The 23,366-nt window shown below is 61.4% G+C and overlaps 1 protein-coding gene across 2 annotated transcripts in view; it reads left to right on the forward strand.

The window, feature by feature from the left end:
• Positions 1 to 958: 958 nt before the first annotated feature.
• The window catches only part of CCDC136 (coiled-coil domain containing 136), a 39,590-nt gene continuing 17,182 nt past the window's right edge, over positions 959 to 23,366 (forward strand). Inside the window, exons 1-3 of one of the 2 annotated variants that reach the window (XM_075924911.1) lie at positions 959 to 1,218; positions 6,289 to 6,483; positions 6,779 to 6,853. In XM_075924911.1, the coding sequence (XP_075781026.1) occupies positions 1,182 to 1,218; positions 6,289 to 6,483; positions 6,779 to 6,853 (307 nt within the window). In that variant the 5' untranslated portion in view covers positions 959 to 1,181. The remainder of the gene's footprint in view (positions 1,219 to 6,288; positions 6,484 to 6,778; positions 6,854 to 23,366) is intronic. The other variant, XM_075924903.1, reaches the window with a different exon arrangement.

Below are 23,366 nucleotides of genomic sequence, written 5' to 3' on the forward strand. Positions count from 1 at the left end.
CGCTCAGCCTGGCGGCTGCAGGGCAGTGATGGGCCGGTACCAGTGCTCAGCCTGGCGGCTGCAGGGCAGTAATGGGCCGGTACCAGTGCTCAGCCTGGCGGCTGCAGGGTGCAGTGATGGGCCGGTACCAGCGCTCAGCCTGGCGGCTGCAGGGCAGTGATGGGCCGGTTTCAGCGCTCAGCCTGGCGGCTGCAGGGCAGTGATGGGCCGGTACCAGCGCTCAGCCTGGCGGCTGCAGGGCAGTAATGGGCCGGTACCAGCGCTCAGCCTGGCGGCTGCAGGGCGCAGTGATGGGCCGGTACCAGCGCTCAGCCTGGCGGCTGCAGGGTGCAGTGATGGGCCGGTACCAGCGCTCAGCCTGGCGGCGGCAGGGCGGTGATGGGCCGGTACCAGCGCTCAGCCTGGCGGCTGCAGGGTGCAGTGATGGGCCGGTACCAGCGCTCAGCCTGGCGGCTGCAGGGCGGTGATGGGTCGGTACCAGCGCTCAGCCTGTCGGCTGCAGGGCGGTGATGGGCCGGTACCAGCGCTCAGCCTGGCGGCTGCAGGGCAGTGATGGGTCGGTACCAGCGCTCAGCCTGGCGGCTGCAGGGCAGTGATGGGCCGGTACCAGCGCTCAGCCTGGCGGCTGCAGGGCGGTGATGGGCCGGTACCAGCGCTCAGCCTGGCGGCTGCAGGGCGGTGATGGGCCGGTACCAGCGCTCAGCCTGGCGGCTGCAGGGCAGTGATGGGCCGGTACCAGCGCTCAGCCTGGCGGCTGCAGGGCGCAGTGATGGGCCGGTACCAGCGCTCAGCCTGGCGGCTGCAGGGCGGTAGGGGGCGCTGTCCTACAGGGAGTGGGGCAGGGCCCGGTAGGGGGCGCCCCCCCCCAGCCTGCCCCCAGCCCAGCGCTAAGCGGCTGCCGGGCTGCGCTGCGCTTCTTACAGCGGGTCCTGGGGTCCTGGGGAGTCTGCAGCGCCCGGCAGGCGAAGGGTTAAAGCCCCCGCGGGGCGAGCCCCCCCCCATCAGCTGGAGCGGAGCAGCCCGGCCGGGGGGGGGGGGGGCAGCGTCCGGCCCCTGGGGGGTCTCGCTGCGGCAGGCTCCGCGGGGGCCCGGCTGCATCCCCGCCCCCAGGCTGGGGGGGGACCCTGCTCCGCCCCCGGCTCCCCCCGCCCCGGCTCCGCACAGCGGCTCGGGGAGCGGCCATGGCGCAGCAGCCGGGCCGGAGGGAGGAGCGCACAGGTCAGTGGGGCTGCAGCCCCCCGCCGGGACCCCCGGGCCCCTCCCCCAATCTCCCCCCCCGCTGGACCCGTCCCCCCGCATCCGTCCCCCTCCCCCTCCGCCCCCCCAATCCCCCGCCGGGCCCGCCCCCCCGCATCTCTCCCCCTCCCCCTCCACACCCCACGCCCCGCTGGACCCGTCCCCCCGAATCTCTCCCCCCCCCCCCGGGCTCGTCCCCCCACATCTCTCCCCCTCCGCACCCCCATCCCCCGCCAGGTCCGCTCCCCCGCTGGACCCGTCCCCCCGCATCTCTCCCCCTCCCCCTCCGCACCCCCATCCCCCGCCGGGCCCGCCCCCCCCGCTGGACCCGTCCCCCCGCATCTCTCCCCCTCCCCCTCCGCACCCCCATCCCCCGCCGGGCCCGCCCCCCCCGCTGGACCCGTCCCCCCACATCTCTCCCCCTCCCCCTCCGCACCCCCATTCTCCACCGGGCCCGCCCCCCCAATCTCCCCCCCCCCGCTGGACCCGTCCCCCCGCATCCCTCCCCCTCTGCCAGGCCCTCCGCACCCCCATCCCCCGCCGGGCCCGCCCCCCCGCTGGACCCGTCCCCCCGCATCTCTCCCGCTCCCCCTCCGCACCCCCATCCCCCGCCGGGCCCGCCCCCCTGCTGGACCCGTCCCCCCGCATCTCTCCCCCTCCCCCTCCGCACCCCCATCCCCCGCCGGGCCCGCCCCCCCGCTGGACCCGTCCCCCCACATCTCTCCCCCTCCCCCTCCGCACCCCCATTCTCCACCGGGCCCGCCCCCCCAATCTCTCCCCCCCCCGCTGGACCCGTCCCCCCGCATCCCTCCCCCTCTGCCAGGCCCTCCGGACCCCCATCTCCCGCCGGGCCGAGCCCGCCCCCCAATCTCTCCCCCCCCCGCATCTCTCCCTCCCCCCGCCGACCCCCCGCATCTTTCCCTCCCTCCCCCCCACCGGACCCGCAGCCCTGCATCTCTCCCTCCCTACGGTCGCCCCCCCTCCCTATCTCTCCCCCTCCCGCCGGGTCCCCCATCCCCCGCCGCCAGACCCCTCCCCCCGCCGGACCCGCCCCCTCCAGCATCTCTCCCTCTCCCCACAGGACCCTTCCTCCCCCTTAGGGTTAGGCTTAAACTTGCCCCCCTTCATCTCTCCATCCCCTCTATGGCCCCCCTATGTCTGACATGACTCCTCCCCCCCCCACTGGACCCTCCCCCTGCTGCCCCCTCCAGCCCCTCCCGCACCAGGCTGCCCCCCTTACGCCTGCATCTCTCCATCCCCACATGGCTCCATCCTCCTGCTGGGCTGCCCCCCCTCACCCCACTGGGGAAGGGAGTGGCGGGGCCAGGGGCTGTGTTGATTCAGGGAGGCGCTGCCGGAGCAAGAGCTGCAGCAGCCCTGGGTGTGACTGGCTGGGGGGGGGAGGCTGGGGAGCAGAGCCCAGCTGTTTAAGGGCTGACAGCGCCCCGAGTACCTGACCCGGATTGGGGGCTGGGCAGGGACCAGGGACGTCCGGCTCTGTCCTGGGGCCAGGCTGTCCCGCACGGGCGCTCTCTGGATGGGCCTGCCCTGCCGGTGTGGGGATGGGCACCGAGGGGCACCCGGGCTGAGCAGTGTGGGGAAGGCCATGCCACACATCCGTGGGCATTGCCTGGGCGAGGATAAGGGTCCAACTGCTTGCACACCTGGAGGGAGCGCTCCCTCAGCTCCTGTGGGCACAGCCCAGCTGGTTGGTGCACAGGGCCGTGGGTTCTAGTCCTGTGTCCCCATGGTGGGGGCCGGGTGCCTGTTGGCTGTAGTGGGGGTGGGGGTGATATCAGACACTCCCCAACCTGGCCAGGCAACGGCTCTGTGCTGCTCCCCTCTGTCCCTGGGATCTCCCGGTGCCTGGCTGCTTCCCCTCCCCTGGGCATGCCACCTGACCCAGTTATGTAATTAACTTGGCAATGCAACGTGAGGAGCAGACTGGATTGGGGGCGAATGCTGCAGCCAGGAGGGGAGGCGATGCTGGAGGGGCCCATCTCTAGCTGGAATGGGTCTGTGGGGGACCCCATCTGGTGAGGGCCAGACCCCTGGAAAAAAAACGCTGTTGGGGGTGAGCCTGTCCTGGCCACTGAGAGGGGGGCAGATGCCCCCAGTTCTCAGGCTGTCCGGCGACACTAGGTTGCTCTGTCCAGGTGGTTGCAGGCACAGACATTCAGCTTCCTGCCCCCCTTGCTCTAGCCACTAGACCCTACTGCCTGCCCAGAGCTGGGGGCAGAACCCTAGAGCGCGTGTGTGTTGCGGGAGAGGGCAGATTGGGGGTGCCTGGGAACGGTCGCGGAGCCCACAGGGCCAGTGGGGGTGGGACCCTGACGGGGACCAGTGTGGGGTGCTCGCTGTCTGGACTGCCCCGTCCTGCTGGGGGAGAAGGAACAATCCATGGGGCTCAGAGCTGTCCTGTCCATTGGATGGTTCAGGGTGGTTGCCCCAGGCTTCAGCAGGATGTGGAGGCGGGTCGATTGCCCCAGCTCCCAGGATGGCTGGGGGTTTGGGGCAAGCAAGAGTGGGGAATGGGGGCAGGGCAGGAGCAGGAGCAGAACCTGGGGCAGAAGTGGTTGTCTCAGGGCCCTGCAGCCGCTAGGGGTGGCCTCTGGGGCCTGGCCCAGGCTGAACAGCCATCACTGCCCCCTTGCTGGGATGGACTCTCCCAAGCTCCACCCATGGTGCAAACCCCGCCCACTTGTGCCTGAGTGAGCCAGCAGCTTGGGGCCCTGCCATCAGTAGGTTTCAGAGTCAGTGCCCCGTGAGGCGGGCTAATGGTGGTACCCTGGTGATGGTACCTGTCCTGCCAAGCTGCCCTTGGCCTCCGCCAGGCCTGAGGGTCAGCTGGTTTTCAACCAAGCTGTAAAGCTGTAGATTCTGTAGATTCTGCAGCAACAAGATGCCACCCGAGAAAATCTTCTGGCTCGCAGAGCCACGTGGTCCAGATCGCAGGCTGGACCCCTGCCAGCGAGTGGGGTTGGAGTCAGAGTGCAGGGCCCAACGTGGGGCATTTTCTCTCCAGAGAAGCTGTTCAGACCTCAGGCCGCCCCAGCCCTGCTTGGCTCCCCCCGGCCCTGCTTGGCTCCCCCCGGCTTGGCCCATCTCTGGCCGGCTGAGCTCACCCACGCGGTGAGTCTCTGGCCCCGGTGGCCCCCGGTGGCCCCAGCAGCATGGGCTGTCTGACTGGGCGTCACTGAGAGGGGAGTTAGCAGGGGCCCACGGGCCAGGAGTCTGCCCAGCAAGCCCAAGCTGCAGTACATGGGGCTGTGGGGGGGCACTAGTGACATTGGAGGGGTGGAGAATGGGGCACTTTGGGGGTCCCCTGCCCCTGGGCAATGCCTGCCTGTGGCCCCCAGAGCAGTGTTCCTGCGGTGCCTGGCGGAGGGGGCGGGGGAGCAGCAGCTAGGCCGGAGTGACTCCCTGTCGTGGGGTTTGGCTTTTCGCTACGAGAGGAGCCAGTAAAAACGCTTGTTAACTTTATTTTACACAGAACAGTAAAGGAAAGCAGTGCAAGGGTACACCGCTACATTGCAATACACGGGGGAGTTAGTACAGGCAATAATAGAACACCTACACCTAGGGCAATACCCAAGAGACTTGATTTTAAGGATACTTATTTCTATAAATCACACACACACACACAAACACACACACACACACACACACACACACACACACACACACACACACACTTATTTCTATAAATCACACACACACACACATTTCTAAAAATCACACACACACTTATTTCTTTAAATCACACACACACACACACACATTCTATAAATCACACACACACATATACACTTCTATAAATCGCACGCACACACACATTTCTAAAAATCACACACACGCTTATTTCTTTAAATCACACACACACTTCTATAAATCACACACACGCACACACATTCTATAAATCACACACACACACACACACTTCTATAAATCGCACACACACACACATTTCTAAAAATCACACACACACTTATTTCTTTAAATCACACACATGCACACACACACTTCTATAAATCTCACACACACACTTATTTCTATAAATCACACACCTATAAATCACACATACACACACACATTTCTATAAATCACACACACACACAGAGTTCCACCACCAAGACCTTACAATTATCAAATGGTTAGATGACTGGATGATTCTCAGATGACTGTCAGACGGGAGGTCGTGGCCTCGTTTCCAACGCACAGAGACACCCACAATACATCAGTCGGTAGGAACAGGCACAGCCTCTAGTTGCAGCGAGTAAGGTCGTGGGGTCCCCTTACCCAATCCCTTCCACCGACTGTCTTTTCTACACCTACTTTTATAGCAAAGCAAAGCTTGAGGTGGTCGGTCTAGTGAAATCCACCAATGAATTCTGGGTTGCGCATGCCCCTTTTGGACACACTCTGCTAGTCCAACTACTCTACTTCATTGAGCGTTCTGTGGCTGCGTCAGTGATTTTGCTCATTCGCGTGGTTAGGCCCCCGCACCGGGTCACTCCCAGTGTTCCTGGCGCGGTGTCTCTATACCAGTGCTCCCAGCGCACTGTTGTTTCACGCACTCCTGACTGTCAACGGTCAACCGTCGGCCAGGCCCACGTCATGCGCTAGGCTCAACTCGGGCCTGGTTTGCCGTGTTAGAAGCCTCACTTAGGTCAAGGCAGCCGTCGCTAGTCCGGTCCATGCAGGGTTATTATTCTGGTCAAGACGAGGTTGTCCAGGCTCCCCTACACTCCCCCTTCCCGCCAGCCGCGCCATGGGGGGCCGAATGCTAATGAGGGGAAGCCCCCTCAGTTCTCCAGCCGAGCCGTTTCTCCGAGCCCACTGAGTCCGCGCCAGATGGGCCTTGGCCGCCTCTCCGTGAGGTAGTCTGTGGCGTGGTTCTGCCCGGTGCCCTCGGGGGAGCCAGCGAGTCCCACACGCCAGGCCAGGGCGCAGTGCCTGTGAGGTTTCCCCGTGCAAGGCTCCGAGACCTGGCCCTGGCCCTGGCTTCCTGGTGCAGCGAGGCAGGGGGGCTCATGCAGCGTTCCCCCCCAGGTGAGGCGGATGCCCTGATGGAGGAAGAGGAGGACGTGGGGGACGAGGGCTCCGTGGAGGAGGACGAGAAGGAGCTGGGCCTGACAGAGCAGGAGATGGAAGAGCTGAGGGCCCAGGTGCTGCAGCTGCTGGAGGAGCTGGAGGAGACCCGGGAGCTGGCCGTGAAACACGAGGACGACTCGCTGGAGCTGCAGGGTGAGGGCGGCGCGCGCTGGCAGAAGCCCACGGGAAGGCCACTCGTGTGCACGGGGCGTCCGCTCACGTGGACTCCTGGCACGGTGCATGTTCCAGCTCCCCGGGTTGCGGGCTGAGTGCGAGGGGGCCTTGTGCGCTCTTGTGAGCACCGTGGGATCCGAGGCGTTTGTGCTCGCGGGGTGCCTGGGGGTGATTCTCCCTCTCGCTCTCGCTCACGGGGGAGATCAGCTGATCAGCGTGGCCGGGGGGAGGGGTCTCAGCGTGCTCCCTGCTGACCTCACCTGCTCTGCCGCAGGCTTGTTGGAGGACGAGCGTCTGGCCAGCGCCCGGCAGGCTGAGATCTTCACCAAACAGATCCAGAGGCTGCAAGGTAAGCCCCCGCCTGCCCGAGTTAGCAGGGGCCTGAGCAGCCCCCGGGATGGGAGGGGAAGGGATGGTCTGTCTAGCCCTGGCTCCGGGGGTGCCCACGTGGGGGGCACTGTCCCCCAAAAGGAGACCCCTGCCCGGCAAGGTGCAGCCAACTGGGGGGCAGCCCGAGGCCTGATGCATGACAATGGGGAGCCCTTGTGAGTCTGATCCTCACGGGTGTCACCCTAGATGCCCCTTATGCTCCTATGTGGATCTCATTCTGCAGTGGACTTTTAGTCAATGGTTTTCCTCCAGCCTGGCCTGCAGCAGTGAGTTCCGCAGGTTAATCGCTGCCCAAGCTGGGGATGATCCTGCTTCCTTGGCTTCCAGTGGCTTTACTGGCATGCTGTGGTGCGCGCCTCTCCCCGCGCTGGGAGCACCAAGCAGGGGGGCGTTGGCTGGGGCTTTCCCTGAGCGAATGGGCTCTCCTGGGACTTTTTGCAGCTGCGGATGCCTAGACCCTGCCATGAGGGGCTCCCCCCACAGGCAGGCCGGTGTATAGCCCACATCCCAGCTCAAGCAATTCCCTTCTCGCGCTTTCTGTCCCCCGCTCTTGTCCCGAACGGCTGCCCTGTGCCTGTGAGCAGCTGCCGGGCGCCCCCCCAGCAGCGGCTGCCCATCACTGCTTGGCCCCGTGATCGCTGGGCTTGGCAGTTCTCCTTCAGGATCATTTAACCCTTTCTTTCCCCGCAGCCTCCCCACCCTACTGCAGGCTCGTGGGGCAGGGCACTTTGCCAGCTCCCCATCGAGCGGCTGCCAAACTCCTAAAACAATCGGTGATGTGATAGCTGACGGCTCCGCTTGGTCACTCGCTGGCACCTTTGTCTTGTGGTCAGTGCGACCCTAAGTCCCCAGACATCCCCCGTTCCTGCGACTGCCGGGAGACTGGACTGGGGCTCCGGTTCCCTGCGAGCGTGTGACCGGGCTCCCTCTGCTGTTATTTCTCGCCCTGTGTCTATTGCCTGCTATCTGTGTGTGCACGCTTGTGCCGTGGAGCTGCAAATAGCCCTTGCACTGTCGGACACGGACACGCACGCACTCGTGCGCACGCACGCACACGTGTCTGCTGCCCGGGGCCCCTCCCACAGGCAGTGCAAAATTAATCCCTCCGATGTGTTTGTTGCTTGTGCTGTGCGCAGTCGGGTCTCCCCGCCGATGGGGCTCCCCGCCAGACATGGTCAGAGCTGTTCTCTCCCAGCTCCTGTGGTCTGTCCCTGTCTGTCCTTGCTGAGCGCAGCACTAGGGCGGTCCCGTGTGGGATGGAAACAAAGGGAAAGCCCTGCCCATCCTGGCTAATGTAGCCATTGATGGACCTGCCCTCAGGGACTGGTCTGGGTCTTGGTAATCCCTGTTATACCTTCGGCCTGCACAGCATCCCCCGGCGAGGAGTTCCACAGGTTGGCTGTGCATTGTGTGAAGAGCTGCTTCCTGGCGTTTGCTTTAAATCTGCTGCCTATTGATTTCTTTGGGTGAGCCCAGGTGCTTGTGCTCTGGGAAGGGGTAAATAACCTTCCTATTCTCTTTCTCCAGCCCAGATTTTATAGCCCCCGTGGCAAGTCACCACCGCTGCCATGGCAGGCTCTGCACTCCCCCAGGGCAGGGGGCTGGGAGGAAGTCAGCCCCTCTCCCGATGGCGTTTGCTCTCCCACTTCACAGGGGAAGTGTATTTCCCCATATGTTCCAGGCAGGCCTCGGGCTAGGCCCAAGCAGCATCCCTCTGCCGACCCAAGGAAGAACCCCAACGATTCCCACGCAAAACAAAGGGACTCCTCTCCCTGCCCTTCATCGGAGGGGAGAGGGGCAAAGGACTCAGGCGACCCTTAGGGGTCCCAAATTGACCAGAGGGGACCCCTTCTCTGCTTGTAGGGAAAAGGGCCGGTAACGCTCCAGGGCAAACACGCCTGCCTCCAGCTGAGCTCCATCGCAGCCCGTCACACCCCCCTCAGGCATCTCCTCCGAGCGACGCCGGCCCGGTCTGCTCGTGCGAAAGCCGCTCCAGCCCCTTCACCATTCTCCTGGCCCTCCGCCGGGTCTCTCCATTTCGACCGGGTCTCTCCCGCGGGGACGTGACCAGACCTGCCTGCGCCCCACCAGGCCTGGGCGCCCCGGGGGCTTAGGCAGAGCCATGGCCGTGTGTTCTGTCTGATGATCACACCCTTCCCTCATTACTTGGCACTCTGTCTGCGTCTCTGGCCGCCGCTGCCCCCGTTGTTCTCTGTGTGTCGTCGGGGTTAGGGATGTTAAAACGGTTGAAACATACTCACCGTGTAACCGATTACAGTTCCATCGGCTACCCGGTTCCAAGGGCTCCGCGGGATCCCGGTTCACCTCTTACGTCCCTTGCTGGGAGTATGCTTTCCAACGTGCATTTATCAACAGATCTTTTATTCTGCCATTCTGTTGCCCAGTTCATGGAGTGTGGGGGAGCCACCAGGCCCTGCACCCCCTGTCCGGAGCCAGATGTGACTCTCCTCCAGCAAGTAGAAGAAGAAGGTTTATTTCATTGACAAAGACACAGCTTAGCACAGACTTGTGGTCACAGGAACCAGGAACAGTCAGTACAACCCATCTTAGGATAAGGGGGCCCAAAGCGAGAGCCCTGGGCCCTTGCCGGGCCCCCCAAACCGGCCTAAAAATAAACTCACACACTTAGCAACTGGTCTCAACCCTCTGGCAGCCCTGCCTCCTCCTTTGTCCTGTCTCCTAAGGTGTTATCTGCTGTCAGCTGGTCCTCAGGACCTGTGAAATTGACATACTTTTGACATACTTCCACGGTGAGTCGTGCTCAGCCTCCCCTTCCTCACCCAGATACTATTGCAGTGCCCAGGGAAACTGAGGCACGCATGTACACACAGAGTTACTACAGACCAGCACGGGCCAGTAGAGTCACACACAACACAACAAAGCAAACAGAGCGAACACAAAACAGTGAATACAGGAGTGAATACGGCCCCCACTGCGGCACACCCAGTTTTGGATCCCTTTGGAACTCTTCGCAGCAGGCTTTGGACTTAACGAACAGGGCGATGGTCCCTTGAAATAAGGGGCAGGTGGTCCCCACGGTGCCTGCCCAGAGGAATATTTACCTTCTCGGTCTGCAGAGCCTCAGCTAGTGAAGTTTCTCCCCGGAGCTAAGAATGAGACAGAAATCACAGCTCGTGTGTGACAGCGAGACAGCTCCACTGTGCTCTCCCCGGTGGAATCAGAATTGCTCAGGTGTGTTTCATAGCCCCTACACTGCTAGCCGCTGGCAGGGATTCTTCTTTAGCTCACGTAGTGCGAGGGCCAGGTCTGAGCTCCATCCCCACTGCTCCCAGGAAGACCCTGGTGTGCCACGTGGCGACAAATGTGAAGTCCTGCGTGGAGGTAGAATTGTGACAACTGTAGCCCAAAAGCATCTCTGTGCCGAATAGCTACCTCCCGGACCCTGGGGAGCCAAGATTCATCGATCAGAAGAACATGGGGGTTGCTGTGGTCTGATTTCCTGTGTCACTGAGGACTGCCCAGAATTAATTCCGCTTTGAAAGAAGGAAGATCTTTCAGAAAAACAAGCAACCCAGATAGGAACACGGTCAGTAAATTGGCCCAAAGGTGAGTTACCCTCAGTGTTAAAATTGCACTTTCTTCCCTGCCTGAATTTGCCTCGCTTCAGCTTCCGGCCCGTGGGGCCTGTTAGACCTTTGCTTGACGAGATCCCGCTGTTCCCCCATCTCTGCCCCGATGTGGGTACTCACTGGCTGCAATCGACGCACCCCTCCTCTCTGTCGGGCTGGACAGAGGGAGCACCTGGAGTCTTGCGCTGGAAGGCTGCGTTTCTAGCCCCTTACCCCTTCTCGTAGCTCTGCTCTGCCCCCCTCCGATTTACCAACGGCCCCCTGGAATTGTGGGCACGGGGTCCTGGCAGAGGTTGTTCCCGTGCTCCCTACGGAGGTGATAGAACCTCCCTTCTGCTCGAGAGGCCTCTGCTGATGTACCCTGCCCTGCATCTTATGAGCCCTTTTCTACCACAGCTGTGTCTTGAGCGCTCCTGTTTGGGTGACTGCCCTCTGTGACCCCCCCCCCCACACACACACACCGTCTTTTGCAGAGTCTCTGCTTCCCAGGGGAGAAGTCTCCTGTCACAGTCCCCGAAAGGGTTATTGATAAAAGAAAGAAAAGGTTGAGAGTAGAATGGTTAAAGGAATCACATTACACGATCTGATCGCAAGGTCCCTGGTGCTGGCTTGTAGCAGAGGTGGATCAATCTGCTATCTTGTAAGTCCCTGGAATCCATCCTTTAGGGGTCACCCAATGAAATGAATAGGTAGCAGGTTCAAAACAAACAAAAGGGAGTTTTTCTTCACACAGCGCACAGCCAACCTGTGGAACTCCTTGCCGGAGGATGTTGGGAAGACCAGGACTTTAACGGGGTTCAAAAAAGAGCTAGATAGATTCATGGAGGTTAGGTCCATCAATGGCTATTAGCCAGGATGGGTAGGAAAGGTGTCCCTAGCCTGTTTGTCTGGAAATGGGCGACAGGAGAGGGATCACTTGATGGTTCCCTGTTGTGTTCCCTCCCTCTGGGGCATCTGGCATTGGCCACTGTCGGCCGACAGGACAGTGGGCTGGGCGGACCTTTGTGGACTCCGTTGTGGAGTGGCACCACGTTCGGTCCATTGTCAGTCAGGCTGCCCTTCCACCTCAGGCTGGCCAAGCCTGTTGGTGTCCCCCAGAAGCAAGCCAGCCCGGAGCCCGCATGGCTTCGAACACACAAATGCTCTCCGCCTAGGAGCAGTGGGAGCAGGACCAGCGAACCGTTTGCTTTCCATAGACACCCCGCTGGGCCCACATTGTCCCAGAGTTGGTGCACGCATAGAACAGTCGTTGCAACAGTGTCTTGTTTGTTCATATTACAGTCCAAGCATGTCACAGCCCAGCTTAGGAACGGTCTCTAGGAGGGCCCCTTCCAAGAGGCCAGCCCCCCCACAAGGGGTCTTAGTCGCCCTCCAGTGTCGACCACACGCAGAGGCGATGCCTGGGGGGAACACATACTCCCACATGCCATGGCCAGGAGGGAGGGCAGGGAGAGGCGGGGTCTGGGGCGGGGGGGGGGGGTTGTTCCAGCTCTGCCCCAGCTTATGGGGGTGGTCATATGGCTCCGCAGGGGCTGATGGGACTGTGGTGGTGGCTGCCAGGCCTCAGTTTCCATTGTCTCCGAGCATGCTCCACGGGTGTGGGCGCTCAGGCAGCTGGGCGACGTTCGCCTCCTGTCGCCCGGCCCGTTTGGCAGCTGACCAGTCCCTTCCCCCCACCGGGTAACCATGCAGCCTATGTGGGAAACTGAGGCACCCATCCGTGTGTTGGCGGTGCATTGAGGGCTCCAGGCAGACAGCGCTGCCTAATGGCAACACTCTGGGATAAACCATTGAGTGGAGCGGCTAAAGGGCCCTTTGGCAAGAGCTCCTAGCAGTGTCGCCCACTGTCAAGTCCCAAGGCCGCTCCACCTAGTGGCTGCAGTTCAGGGGGTAGCGTTGCCTAGTGGTGAGGGAAAGTAGGGCCCACCTTACTCCACGGAGTTCTGATCCGGTGCACAGGACCCCCAAGCACATTCCCTGGGTCACTTCCTACCCTTGCTCCACCCGCTCTGGCAGCATCTAGGGTAGCGGCCGGAATCTCCCCTTCTAGCTACAGCAAGTCACCCCCTTGGGTTCCCACGGCAGACTGGCTCCCGTGGCGTGGCACAGAGGCATGACCCCAGCAGCTTCCGGCCGGCTCTCCTCCTCCGCTGAGCTGTCCTGCTTCGAACAGCTGTCCGGGCGCAGCGCAGTTTGTTAACCCTCGCCTTGCCAGGAGGGATTGGCACAGCCCCTCTTGCAGGGTGAGAAACGATCTCAGCAAATCCCCAGTTGCTCCCACCCCTGGCCTGGACGTCTGGCCCGTGGGGTTTGTTCCTCGACATGTGGCTGACATGTGGCCGTATTCTAATGCGTGTGGTTACCATGTGCCCAGCTGGCCACGTAATCCGCTGAGTCAGGGACCTGTCTGCTGAGTCATTTCCCACCGCCCCAGGCCCGTGCCACCTGCAAACTGCATCCACGAGGCTTTCGCCTTTCTTCCGGGGCAGCAATAGAGCCAGTGTTGGGCCCAGAGCAGCTCCCCGAGGGACCCCCCAGAAACGTGCCCATTCCACGATGCACCCACATTTATGGTTCTGTTTTCAGACCTGTCCGTGAGCCGGCTGCTAACCCATTGAACGCGGGCCGGGGTCATTGTACAGCCTTGTGTCTGATGCAAAGTGTAAACGCCTCGGCCTCCCCCTGGAGTCACAGACGGTCCCCGGGCGTGCTCTGATCTGTCTCGCCCCCGCCTCGGTCCCTTGCACCAAGAATCACGGCGCTAATCAGGTTGTCTCCGAAGATCTCAGCCCGAGAGGGCGGGGGGGCGGGGGGAGACCGAGGACAGTGGTTTCAGCAGTGTTACTGAGCATGCTCCATACAAGCCAAACAGCAAATTGTGGGGGGGGTGATTCCATTCACTCTCCCCCCACATTCATATCACTTCTGTCTAGGGCTGCTAAGGCACTGGAAAACTCTAGGGTGGGGTTGTTGATATTTTGGCAGATAACTTAGCAATGAGCTGGTAGGAGCACTGTATCTAATCATATATCATATATATAGTAGCCCAGTGTCTGAGAGTCTGTAACGCCGAAACGCTGGCTGTTCCCTTTGGGGGGGCGCTGTTGCCTGAAATGCTGGCTGTTCCCTCTGGGGGCGCTGTTGCCTGAAATGCTGGCTGTTCCCTCTGGGGGGTGCTGTTGTTGAAATGCTGGCTGTTCCCTCTGGGGGGCACTGTTGCCTGAAATGCTGGCTGTTCCCTCTGGGGGCGCTGTTGTTGAAATGCTGGCTGTTCTCTCTGGGGGGCGCTGTTTCCTGAAATGCTGGCTGTTCCCTCTGGGGGGCGCTGTTGCCTGAAATGCTGGCTGTTCTCTCTGGGGGGCGCTGTTGCCTGAAATGCTGGCTGTTCCCTCTGGGGGGCGCTGTTGCCTGAAATGCTGGCTGTTCTCTCTGGGGGGCGCTGTTGCCTGAAATGCTGGCTGTTCTCTCTGGGGGGCGCTGTTGCCTGAAATGCTGGCTGTTCCCTCTGGGGGCGCTGTTGTTGAAATGCTGGCTGTTCTCTCTGGGGGGCGCGGTTGCTGAAATGCTGGCTGTTCCCTCTGGACGGCGCTGTTGCTGAAATGCTGGCTGTTCCCTCTGGGGGCGCTGTTGTTGAAATGCTGGCTGTTCCCTCTGGGGGGTGCTGTTGTTGAAATGCTGGCTGTTCCCTCTGGGGGGCACTGTTGCCTGAAATGCTGGCTGTTCCCTCTGGGGGCGCTGTTGTTGAAATGCTGGCTGTTCCCTTTGGGGGGGCGCTGTTTCCTGAAATGCTGGCTGTTCCCTCTGGGGGGCGCTGTTGCCTGAAATGCTGGCTGTTCTCTCTGGGGGGCGCTGTTTCCTGAAATGCTGGCTGTTCTCTCTGGGGGGCGCTGTTTCCTGAAATGCTGGCTGTTCTCTCTGGGGGGCGCTGTTGCCTGAAATGCTGGCTGTTCCCTCTGGGCGGCGCTGTTGCCTGAAATGCTGGCTGTTCTCTCTGGGGGGCGCTGTTGCCTGAAATGCTGGCTGTTCCCTCTGGGGGGGTGCTGTTGTTGAAATGCTGGCTGTTCCCTCTGGGGGGCACTGTTGCCTGAAATGCTGGCTGTTCCCTCTGGGGGCGCTGTTGTTGAAATGCTGGCTGTTCCCTCTGTGGGGCGCTGTTGTTGAAATGCTGGCTGTTCCCTCTGGGCGGCCCGTGCTGCATGAGGAGTGCGGGGCCCAAACAGCCGCTTGTGCCGCTTGCTCTTCCACAGTGGCCCGGCTGAGCGGCGCAGAAGTCAGCCGAGTGCCACGGTGGGAGGCGACGGGGGGCGGGGTGGTGACGTGCGGCATGACAGCGGCTCCAGGCCCCGCCCCCTGGCCATGAACGTCACCTCCCCGCCCCCCTTCGCCTCCCGCCATGGTGCTCGGCTGACTTCTGCGCTGCTCAGCTGGGCCGCCTCATGGGAGCTAGTGGCGCAAGCGACTGTTTGGGCTCCGTGCGCCCCGTGCAGCACGGGGAGTGTGGAGCCCAAACGGCCATTTGGGCTCCGCGGTCCCCCGAGTGAGAGGCAGGAAGGGGAGGAGAAGAGAAAGAGAGAGACGGAGAGAGAGGCAGGAGGCGGAGGAGAGCTGAGAGAGGGGGGAGGCAGTAGGAAGAGGAGAGAGAGAGAGACGGAGCGAGAGACTGGAGGCTCAGGAGAGAAGACCAACGTGGAGGAGAGACCATAGGCATGCGCAGCACATTTCATTAGGGTGTGCACCCAAATAATTTTTTTTAAATGCACTTTGACCCCCATTGGCCTCACCCTAGAGCCCCATTGGCCACACCTCTGGAGGTAACAGTCTCAGGGCAAGATGGACACATGACCAGAAGTAAAAGGTGTCATGTGACACACACCCCCTCGGACTTTTCCCACCATCCTCCTACCAACAGGGATTACTTTGTTCCCCACCAAACCCCTCTCATGCAACCCTAAGTGTTCCCTCCAAGAGTTTCCTCCCATGAGCAGAAAGAATTTTGTGTTGTGCACCAGCACTGAGTTCATGGGGCTTGTTTGGATGTGCCACTGTGGCACCCAAGTTATTAATACATATCTCAAACCTCTACCTTTTCCCTCTGCTGCCACGTCTCCTCCCCTTGCTCCATCAGCTCCCCTGGGGTCTGCTGCCCCCCAGCCCCTCACCCTCCTCTGCTGTCCTGACACCTGCCCTTCTTACTGCCCTCAGCCCTCCTGCGACCTGCCCCCCCTCCACCAGCCCTTCTCTCCCCCCCATGCCCACTCCTCCAGTAGCCCCACTCTGATCATGTGAGCTACCCCTCCTCATCCCCTCTCCTAACACCTCCCTCTACACACCTGCCCTGCCTCTCTCCTCTGGTGCTGGTCCCTCCCTGCAGGTCTCTGCCCTTCTGCTTCACCCCCAGAATCTCCTGGCATCCACACCTTCCTTTAGCCCTGCACCCTCCTGGTGCCCCCCCTTCCCTCACTGCCCCTGCCCCCTTTGCCCTCTTTTTCCCTGATGCCCTCCCCCTCACCACTCTCTGCCCCTTTCCCCTCCTGCCCCTCTGTGCCCTCACACATGACTTGCTCCATCCCTGCCTTCCTCATGCCCATCCCTTCTTTCAAGCCTTCTCCCAGCACCTTCTCTAACCCCCAGTGCCCTTCCCCTCTCCTCTCCCAGCATCACCCTGTCCCCCTCCCACTGACACCTCCCCTCCTGCCCTTTTCCTCATTGTCTCCACTTGGCCCCCTGGCATTTGTGTCTCCTCTACCCCGTCCCTTGGTGCCTTCCCCTTTCTTCTGCTGACCTGCCCCCCCCCCCTCCTCTTATTTCCCCCCCTTCCCCTCCCCTCTCTCTCCCCTCCCTTATTTTCCCCCCTCCCCTCCCTTACCTTACCTTTAGCTTCTGCCTTCCAGCTTGCGGGGCTGGAGTCAGAGTTGGCCCAAACTACAGGCCGAGCAGGCTATAGCCTGGGCCGGGCGGGGACGCCTCAGGGGGCCACGTGCTGCTGCTGGGCCAGGCAGGGGCCCGGGCCGCAAAAATGTCTCAGGCCGGCGTGTGTAGTCGGGCCCCAGCTGCCTCTGGAGCTGGGCAGCGCGGTTTTAAAGCCACGCCCGGGCGTCTCCCCCTAACCTGTTGCGCGGTGTTTGAGGACGCCGCACGTGCACTCTTTCTACCCCACAGTGCCCTGTCGATGGCCGCAGGGGATTTAAATTGAGGGGCTGCGGCGCCCCATCACAAATCCCCTTCTAGCCGGCCCGAGACATTAGAATCATAGAATCATAGAATCATAGGACTGGAAGGGACCTCGAGAGGTCATCGAGTCCAGCCCCCCGCCCTCAAGGCAGGATCAAGCCCCGTCTACACCATCCCTGACAGATGTCTATCTAACCTGTTCTTAAATATCTCCAGAGAGGGAGATTCCACCACCTCCCTTGGCAATTTATTCCAATATTTGACCACCCTGACAGTTAGGAATTTTTTCCTAATGTCCAATCTAAACCTCCCCTGCTGCACTTTAAGCCCATTACTCCTTGTCCTGTCCTCAGAAACCAAGAGGAACAAATTTTCTCCTTCCTCCTTGTGACACCCTTTTAGATATTTGAAAGCCGCTATCATGTCCCCCCTTAATCTTCTTTTTTCCAAACTAAACAAGCCCAGTTCATGAAGCCTGGCTTCATAGGTCATGTTCTCTAAACCTTTAATCATTCTTGTTGCTCTTCTCTGCACCCTTTCCAATTTCTCCACATCTTTCTTGAAATGTGGCGCCCAGAACTGGACACAGAACTGGACACAGTGCGCACACCCCGTGCGCACGCCTATGGGAGAGACCTGAAAATCCCGTCTTATGACGGGCTAATTGGCTAGTTCCTATATAAAAGAGAGAACATTGACATAAATATTAGACCCACTCAACGCTAACACTAATACATTCTGACATCTTGTGGCAAGTCACTGGTTAGCCTTAGCATTATATTATATATTCTTACTAACTGCAGAGAGAGAGAGAGACTCGTCAGGACTGCTGGGTTCTATCTCAGCTCTGGAAGTGGCGTGGGGTCTCGTGGGTTACAGCAGGAGGCGGATACATTGGGCTCTATAATGGTCCATCTAACCCAGTGTCCTGTCTGTCGACAGTGGCCAATGCCGGGTGCTTCACAAGGCATGAACAGAAGAGGCAATCATCAAATGAGCATGCCCGTCGCACATTCCCAGCTTCTGGCAAACACCATCCCTGCCCATTCTGGCTAGTAGCCATTGATGGAGCTAACCTCCTTGAACTTATTTTGATCATATTGGAACCCTGTTATAATTTGGGCCTTTCCACCTGTGACGGTGTGTTGGGGGTCCCCGTCTCCTGCACCCCCAAATGGCACGAACAGACTCCGCCAGCCAGTAGAATAGAGGTGGTTTATTGCTTCTCCAGTATACAGCCAAGCACAGATGTCATCAGGTTACAGGGCAGGCCTAGGATGCCTCAGCCCCCCTTGATATGGGGCAGGGGTCTCAGCTTCTAAACCCCCCAGCCTGTTGCTGAGGCTGCTTCCTCCATGCTCCCAGACAGAAACTAACTCATTCTCCTCCAGCCCTGCCCCCCAGCCAGGGCAGCATTCACCTTCCTTTGTTCCTCTCCATGGGGGTTAGCTGGTCGGACTGGTTGAGAGGGCCTCTTTGCATAATGACCCATCCCTGTCCTTCTGGGCTGTGATACCGGCGGCAGCCAGTGGGGTTACCACAGACCCATAGAAACCAGCAAGTTCCCCCCCACTACGTCACACCACCATCTCCCGGCAAAGAGTTCCACAGGTTGACTGTGAGGAAATCATTTGTTTTAAATCTGCTGCCTATAAATATAATGGGGTGAGCTTCTTGTGTTATGTTAGCGAAGGAGTAAATAACGTTTCCTTATTCTATTTTCCCATGCCATTCATGATTTTCTAGACCTCTAACATATCGCCCCACCCTTTAGTCGTTTCTTTTCCAAGCTGAAAAGTCCTTGTTTTGCTAATCTCTCCTCATATGCAAGCCGTTCCTTACCCCTAATCTTTTCTGTTGCCCTTTCTGTGCCTTTCCCAGATAGATCTTTCTTTAGGTGGGGTGACCAGATCTGCATGCAGTAGTCAAGATGTGAGCATACCATGACTTTATATAGAGGCAATATGATATTTTCTGTCTTATCTATTCCCTTCCTAATGATTCCCAATAGTCTGTAAGATTGTTATTTTTAAAATGAATTTTGACTGCCACTGCATATTGAGCAGATGTTTTCAGGGAACTATTCACAATGATTCCAAGATCTTTCTAGAGCAGTAACAGCTAATTTAAACCCCATCATGTGTGTACGTATAGTTGGGATTGTATTTTTCCATATGCATTGCTTTGCTTTGCTTTTAGCAACACTGAATTCCATTTGCCCTCGTGTTGCCCAGTCACCCAGTTTTGTGAGATCCCTTTGTAACTCTTTGCAGTCAGCTGTGGACGTAACTACTCTGAGTAATTGTGTAGTTTCTTCCAATTTTCCCACCTCACTATTTATCCCTTTTACAAGGACATTTGTAAGTTTAACAGCACTGGTCCAAATGCAGATCCCAGCAACACAACACTCTTGGCTACTCTCCCCCTCCCCCGCTATCTTGTAAGTACCTGGCAATGTTTTCATTATGATCTAACGAGCCTTCAATTACTGGAATGCCCAGCCTTTTGTTATTCTTAATCAGCCGCCACCCTCTTTTTATAACAGACTCCCTGCCCCAAAAGCAAAGCTGCAAGCAGCTCAAACTCTGTTGCATTTAAGACCTGCCTCTGGAGCTAGGCATTCAGTTTTAGCAGAGCTCAAGTATGAAATCTAGGGGTTCCCCCAGCCCCCCTCCATGGCACCCTTGCATTGCATATGTTTACCTGCACATGACTTTGCATATATAAGGTCGAAGCAGGTAAACATAGAGACACAAGTGAGTTCCGGTGTTAAGTTTCAAAAAGTACTTGATGTTACAAGTGGGATTCACATGGACAAGTCACAAACCTGCCGTAAGTTTGACCAGCAAACAAAGTCTTAGTCTCATTCCTAGTTTCTCAGGGTTCAGCTGAGACAAGCCTGCCGTTCTGGGACCCATAACTCATGGGTGCCGGGCTGGGCTCTGAAGCCCTGGATGCTGGGGTGCAGTGGGTCTCTTAGCCCACAGGGGCCATGTCATGGTGAGGCCCAAAGAGCTGTGCTGTGCTGAGCACATAGCCTAGGGGCTGCGTGACGCTGGAGTCCATATTTCTTACAGCGTGGCTTGTTGGTCTAGGGGTTTGAGTCTGGCTTAGGGTGCTAGAGGTCCTGCTTCGTCTCTTTTTTATTCTCCCTTCTTTTTTATGGGTACGAATGGTGTCCGCAGCCCTGTGTTTGTCAGAGGCTGAGAATGGGTGATGGGGAGGGACCACTTGATGGGTCCCTGGTGTGTTCACTCCCTGTGGGGCACCTGGCGTTGGCCACTGTTCAGACAGGACGCTGGGCTAGATGGACCTTTGGTCTGACCCAGTCTGGTTGTTCATATGGGAGCTGTGCCACACTGAGGCCCATAGGCTAGGGGGCCATGCCAGGGTGGGGCCCCAGGGGCCGTGCCACACTGGGGCCCGTAGGCTAGGGGGCCATGCCAGGGTGGGGCCCCAGGGGCCGTGTCACGCTGGGGCCCATAGGCTAGGGGGCCATGCCAGGGTGGGGCCCCAGGGGCCGTGTCACGCTGGGGCCCATAGGCTAGGGGGCCATGCCAGGGTGGGGCCCCAGGGGCCGTGTCACGCTGGGGCCCATAGGCTAGGGGGCCATGCCAGGGTGGGGCCCCAGGGGCCGTGTCACGCTGGGGCCCGTAGGCTAGGGGGCCATGCCAGGGTGGGGCCCCAGGGGCCGTGCCACACTGGGGCCCATAGGCTAGGGGGCCATGCCAGGGTGGGGCCCCAGGGTCCATGCCACGCTGGGGCCCATAGGCTAGGGGGCCATGCCAGGGTGGGGCCCCAGGGTCCATGCCACGCTGGGGCCCGTAGGCTAGGGGGCCATGCCAGGGTGGGGCCCCAGGGGCCGTGCCACACTGGGGCCCGTAGGCTAGGGGGCCATGCCAGGGTGGGGCCCCAGGGGCCGTGCCACACTGGGGCCCGTAGGCTAGGGGGCCATGCCAGGGTGGGGCCCCAGGGGCCGTGCCACACTGGGGCCCATAGGCTAGGGGGCCATGCCAGGGTGGGGCCCCAAGCCAGGGGAGATGGCTCGGGCCCTGTCAGCAGGCGGCCCCCCCCCCCCCCGAGTTCCGCAGCTGGAACCGCGCGGGGTCGCCTGGGCTGCGCGCAGGGGCTGGCCTGGAGCCAGGGGAGGCAGCCATGGAGATCAGGCCCTCCAGCTCCGTGGGCAGTGAGTGCCCCCGCCCTGGCCCCCGGCAACCGCCCTGGGAACCCCCGACAACCGCCCTGGGGCCCCCGGCAACCGCCCTGGGAACCCCTGGCAACTGCCCTGGGACCCCCGGCAACCACCCTGGGCCCCCAGCAACCGCCCTGGGCCCCCGGCAACTGCCCTGGGCCCCCGGCAACCGCCCTGGCCCCCGGCAACTGCCCCAGGAACCCCCGGCAACCGCCCTGGGGCCCCCGGCAACCGCCCTGGGAACCCCTGGCAACCGCCCTGGGACCCCCGGCAACCACCCTGGGAACCCCTGGCAACTGCCCTGGGACCCCCGGCAACCGCCCTGGGAACCCCTGGCAACTGCCCTGGGACCCCCGGCAACCACCCTGGGCCCCCAGCAACCGCCCTGGGCCCCCGGCAACTGCCCTGGGACCCCCGGCAACCACCCTGGGCCCCCAGCAACCGCCCTGGGCCCCCGGCAACCGCCCTGGCCCCCGGCAACTGCCCCAGGAACCCCCGGCAACCGCCCTGGGGCCCCCGGCAACCGCCCTGGGAACCCCTGGCAACCGCCCTGGGACCCCCGGCAACCACCCTGGGCCCCCAGCAACCGCCCTGGGCCCCCGGCAACCGCCCTGGGGACCCCGGCAACCGCCCTGGGAACCCCGGCAACCGCCCTGGGGACCCCGGCAACCGCCCTGGGAACCCCGGGCCACCTACCCCAGGGAACCTCCGGCAACCGCCCTGGGGCCTCCAGCAACCACCCTGGGAACGCCGGCAACTGCCCTGAGAACCTCCGGCAACCGCCCTGGGGCCTCCAGCAACCACCCTGGGAACGCCGGCAACTGCCCTGAGAACCCCCGGCAACCGCCCTGGGAACACCGGCAACCGCCCTGGGAACCCCGGCAACCGCCCTGGGAACACCGGCAACCGCCCTGGGGCCCCCGGCAACCGCCCTGAGAACCCCCGGCAACCGCCCTGGGGCCCCCGGCAACCGCCCTGGGAACACCGGCAACCGCCCTGGGAACCCCGGCAACCGCCCTGAGAACCCCCGGCAACCGCCCTGAGAACCCCCGGCAACCGCCCTGGGGCCCCCGGCAACCGCCCTGGGGCCCCCGGCAACCGCCCTGGGAACACCGGCAACTGCCCTGGGAACCCCGGCAACCGCCCTGAGAACCCCCGGCAACCGCCCTGGGGCCCCCGGCAACGCCCCGGGGCCCCCGGCAACCGCCCTGGGAACACCGGCAACTGCCCTGGGAACACCGGCAACCGCCCTGGGAACACTGGCAACTGCCCTGGGGCCCCTGGCAACTGCCTCCTGGGAACCTCTGGCAACTGGCCTAGGGCCCTGGGAAACCGCCCCCCGGGAACGCCTGGCAACCACCCCCTGAGAACACCCAGCAACTGCCCCCTGGGAAGCCCCGGCAGCTGCCCTGATGCTCCTGACAACCACCCTGGGGAACCCCTGGGCAATTTCCCCCCAGCAGCCCATCCTCATGAGTCTCTCCCAACAACTGCCACCCTAGAGAACCAGGGACTGTCCCCCCCCCCCTTCCCAACCAACCCTGGGGATCCCCCATTGGCCCCCAGTAACCACTGCTTGGGTATCCCCAGCAACCAACCCCATGACCCCTAACAACCACCCCTCTGGGGAGCTCCCTCATCAACTGCCCCCCGTGCTCTCCCCCAGAATCTGCAGAGACCCCACAGCAACCACTTCCCTGCCTGGCCACCCCCCAGGCTCCTCAGCAATCACCCCTATGGGATCCCCCCTCTGGGTACCCCCCAGCCACAGCAACTGAGAGACCCCCCCAGCAATCCCCCTGGGTCCCCTACCTTCACCTCCCCCGATCCCTCCCCCAGCACGCCCCACGCCACTTGTGCAGTGGCTCCCTTCCCGTGACACGCCCGCTTCGTCCCAAAGGTGTGTCCCACGGCTCCCTCACCACCACTCCTGTGCCATGTCGTCTCCCCCAGCTCTTTGCCTCCACAACCTGCCCTGCTTATCACCCCCCTCCACAGTGCCCCCACTCTCCCCGGGGCTTCCCAACCCGCACAGGTCCTCCCGGCTCGCACCCCCACCCCCCATGTGTGTCCCCCTAGGCCTTGCTCCTCGGTGCTTGTCGGTTTCTGGCCTGGTGGTGGGAGCAGGCCCCAGTGGTTGGCTGGCCAGGGATTGCGCTCCTCGGGCTGGACCAGTAGCCAGACCAGTGGGGGAGCTGGCTCAGGCTAGCAGGAGCCCCCGTGGTGGCCAGCAAAGCCCCTTGCATTGTTGCAGGCGGACACCCTGGGGTATGTGGGGTCTCTCTGGGCCTGGCCATTCTGTGGGGACCGGCAGGGCCACGTCATTCCCCCTTGTGATCCTGCTTCCTGGGATGTGCAGCTCAGAGATTCCGTTGGCTCTTGGGTTATGCCTGACTTCCTGTCCCAAACCGGGGCTGTCAAGCAGCTGCCATGTCCCTCCCCAGAAGCGGCTGCATGTCTGCGGTGGGCACGCAGGCTCTCGAACACGCCCCTCACCG

This window comes from Pelodiscus sinensis, chromosome 1 (assembly GCF_049634645.1).
Source record: "Pelodiscus sinensis isolate JC-2024 chromosome 1, ASM4963464v1, whole genome shotgun sequence".
NCBI classification, from domain to species: Eukaryota; Metazoa; Chordata; order Testudines; family Trionychidae; genus Pelodiscus; species Pelodiscus sinensis.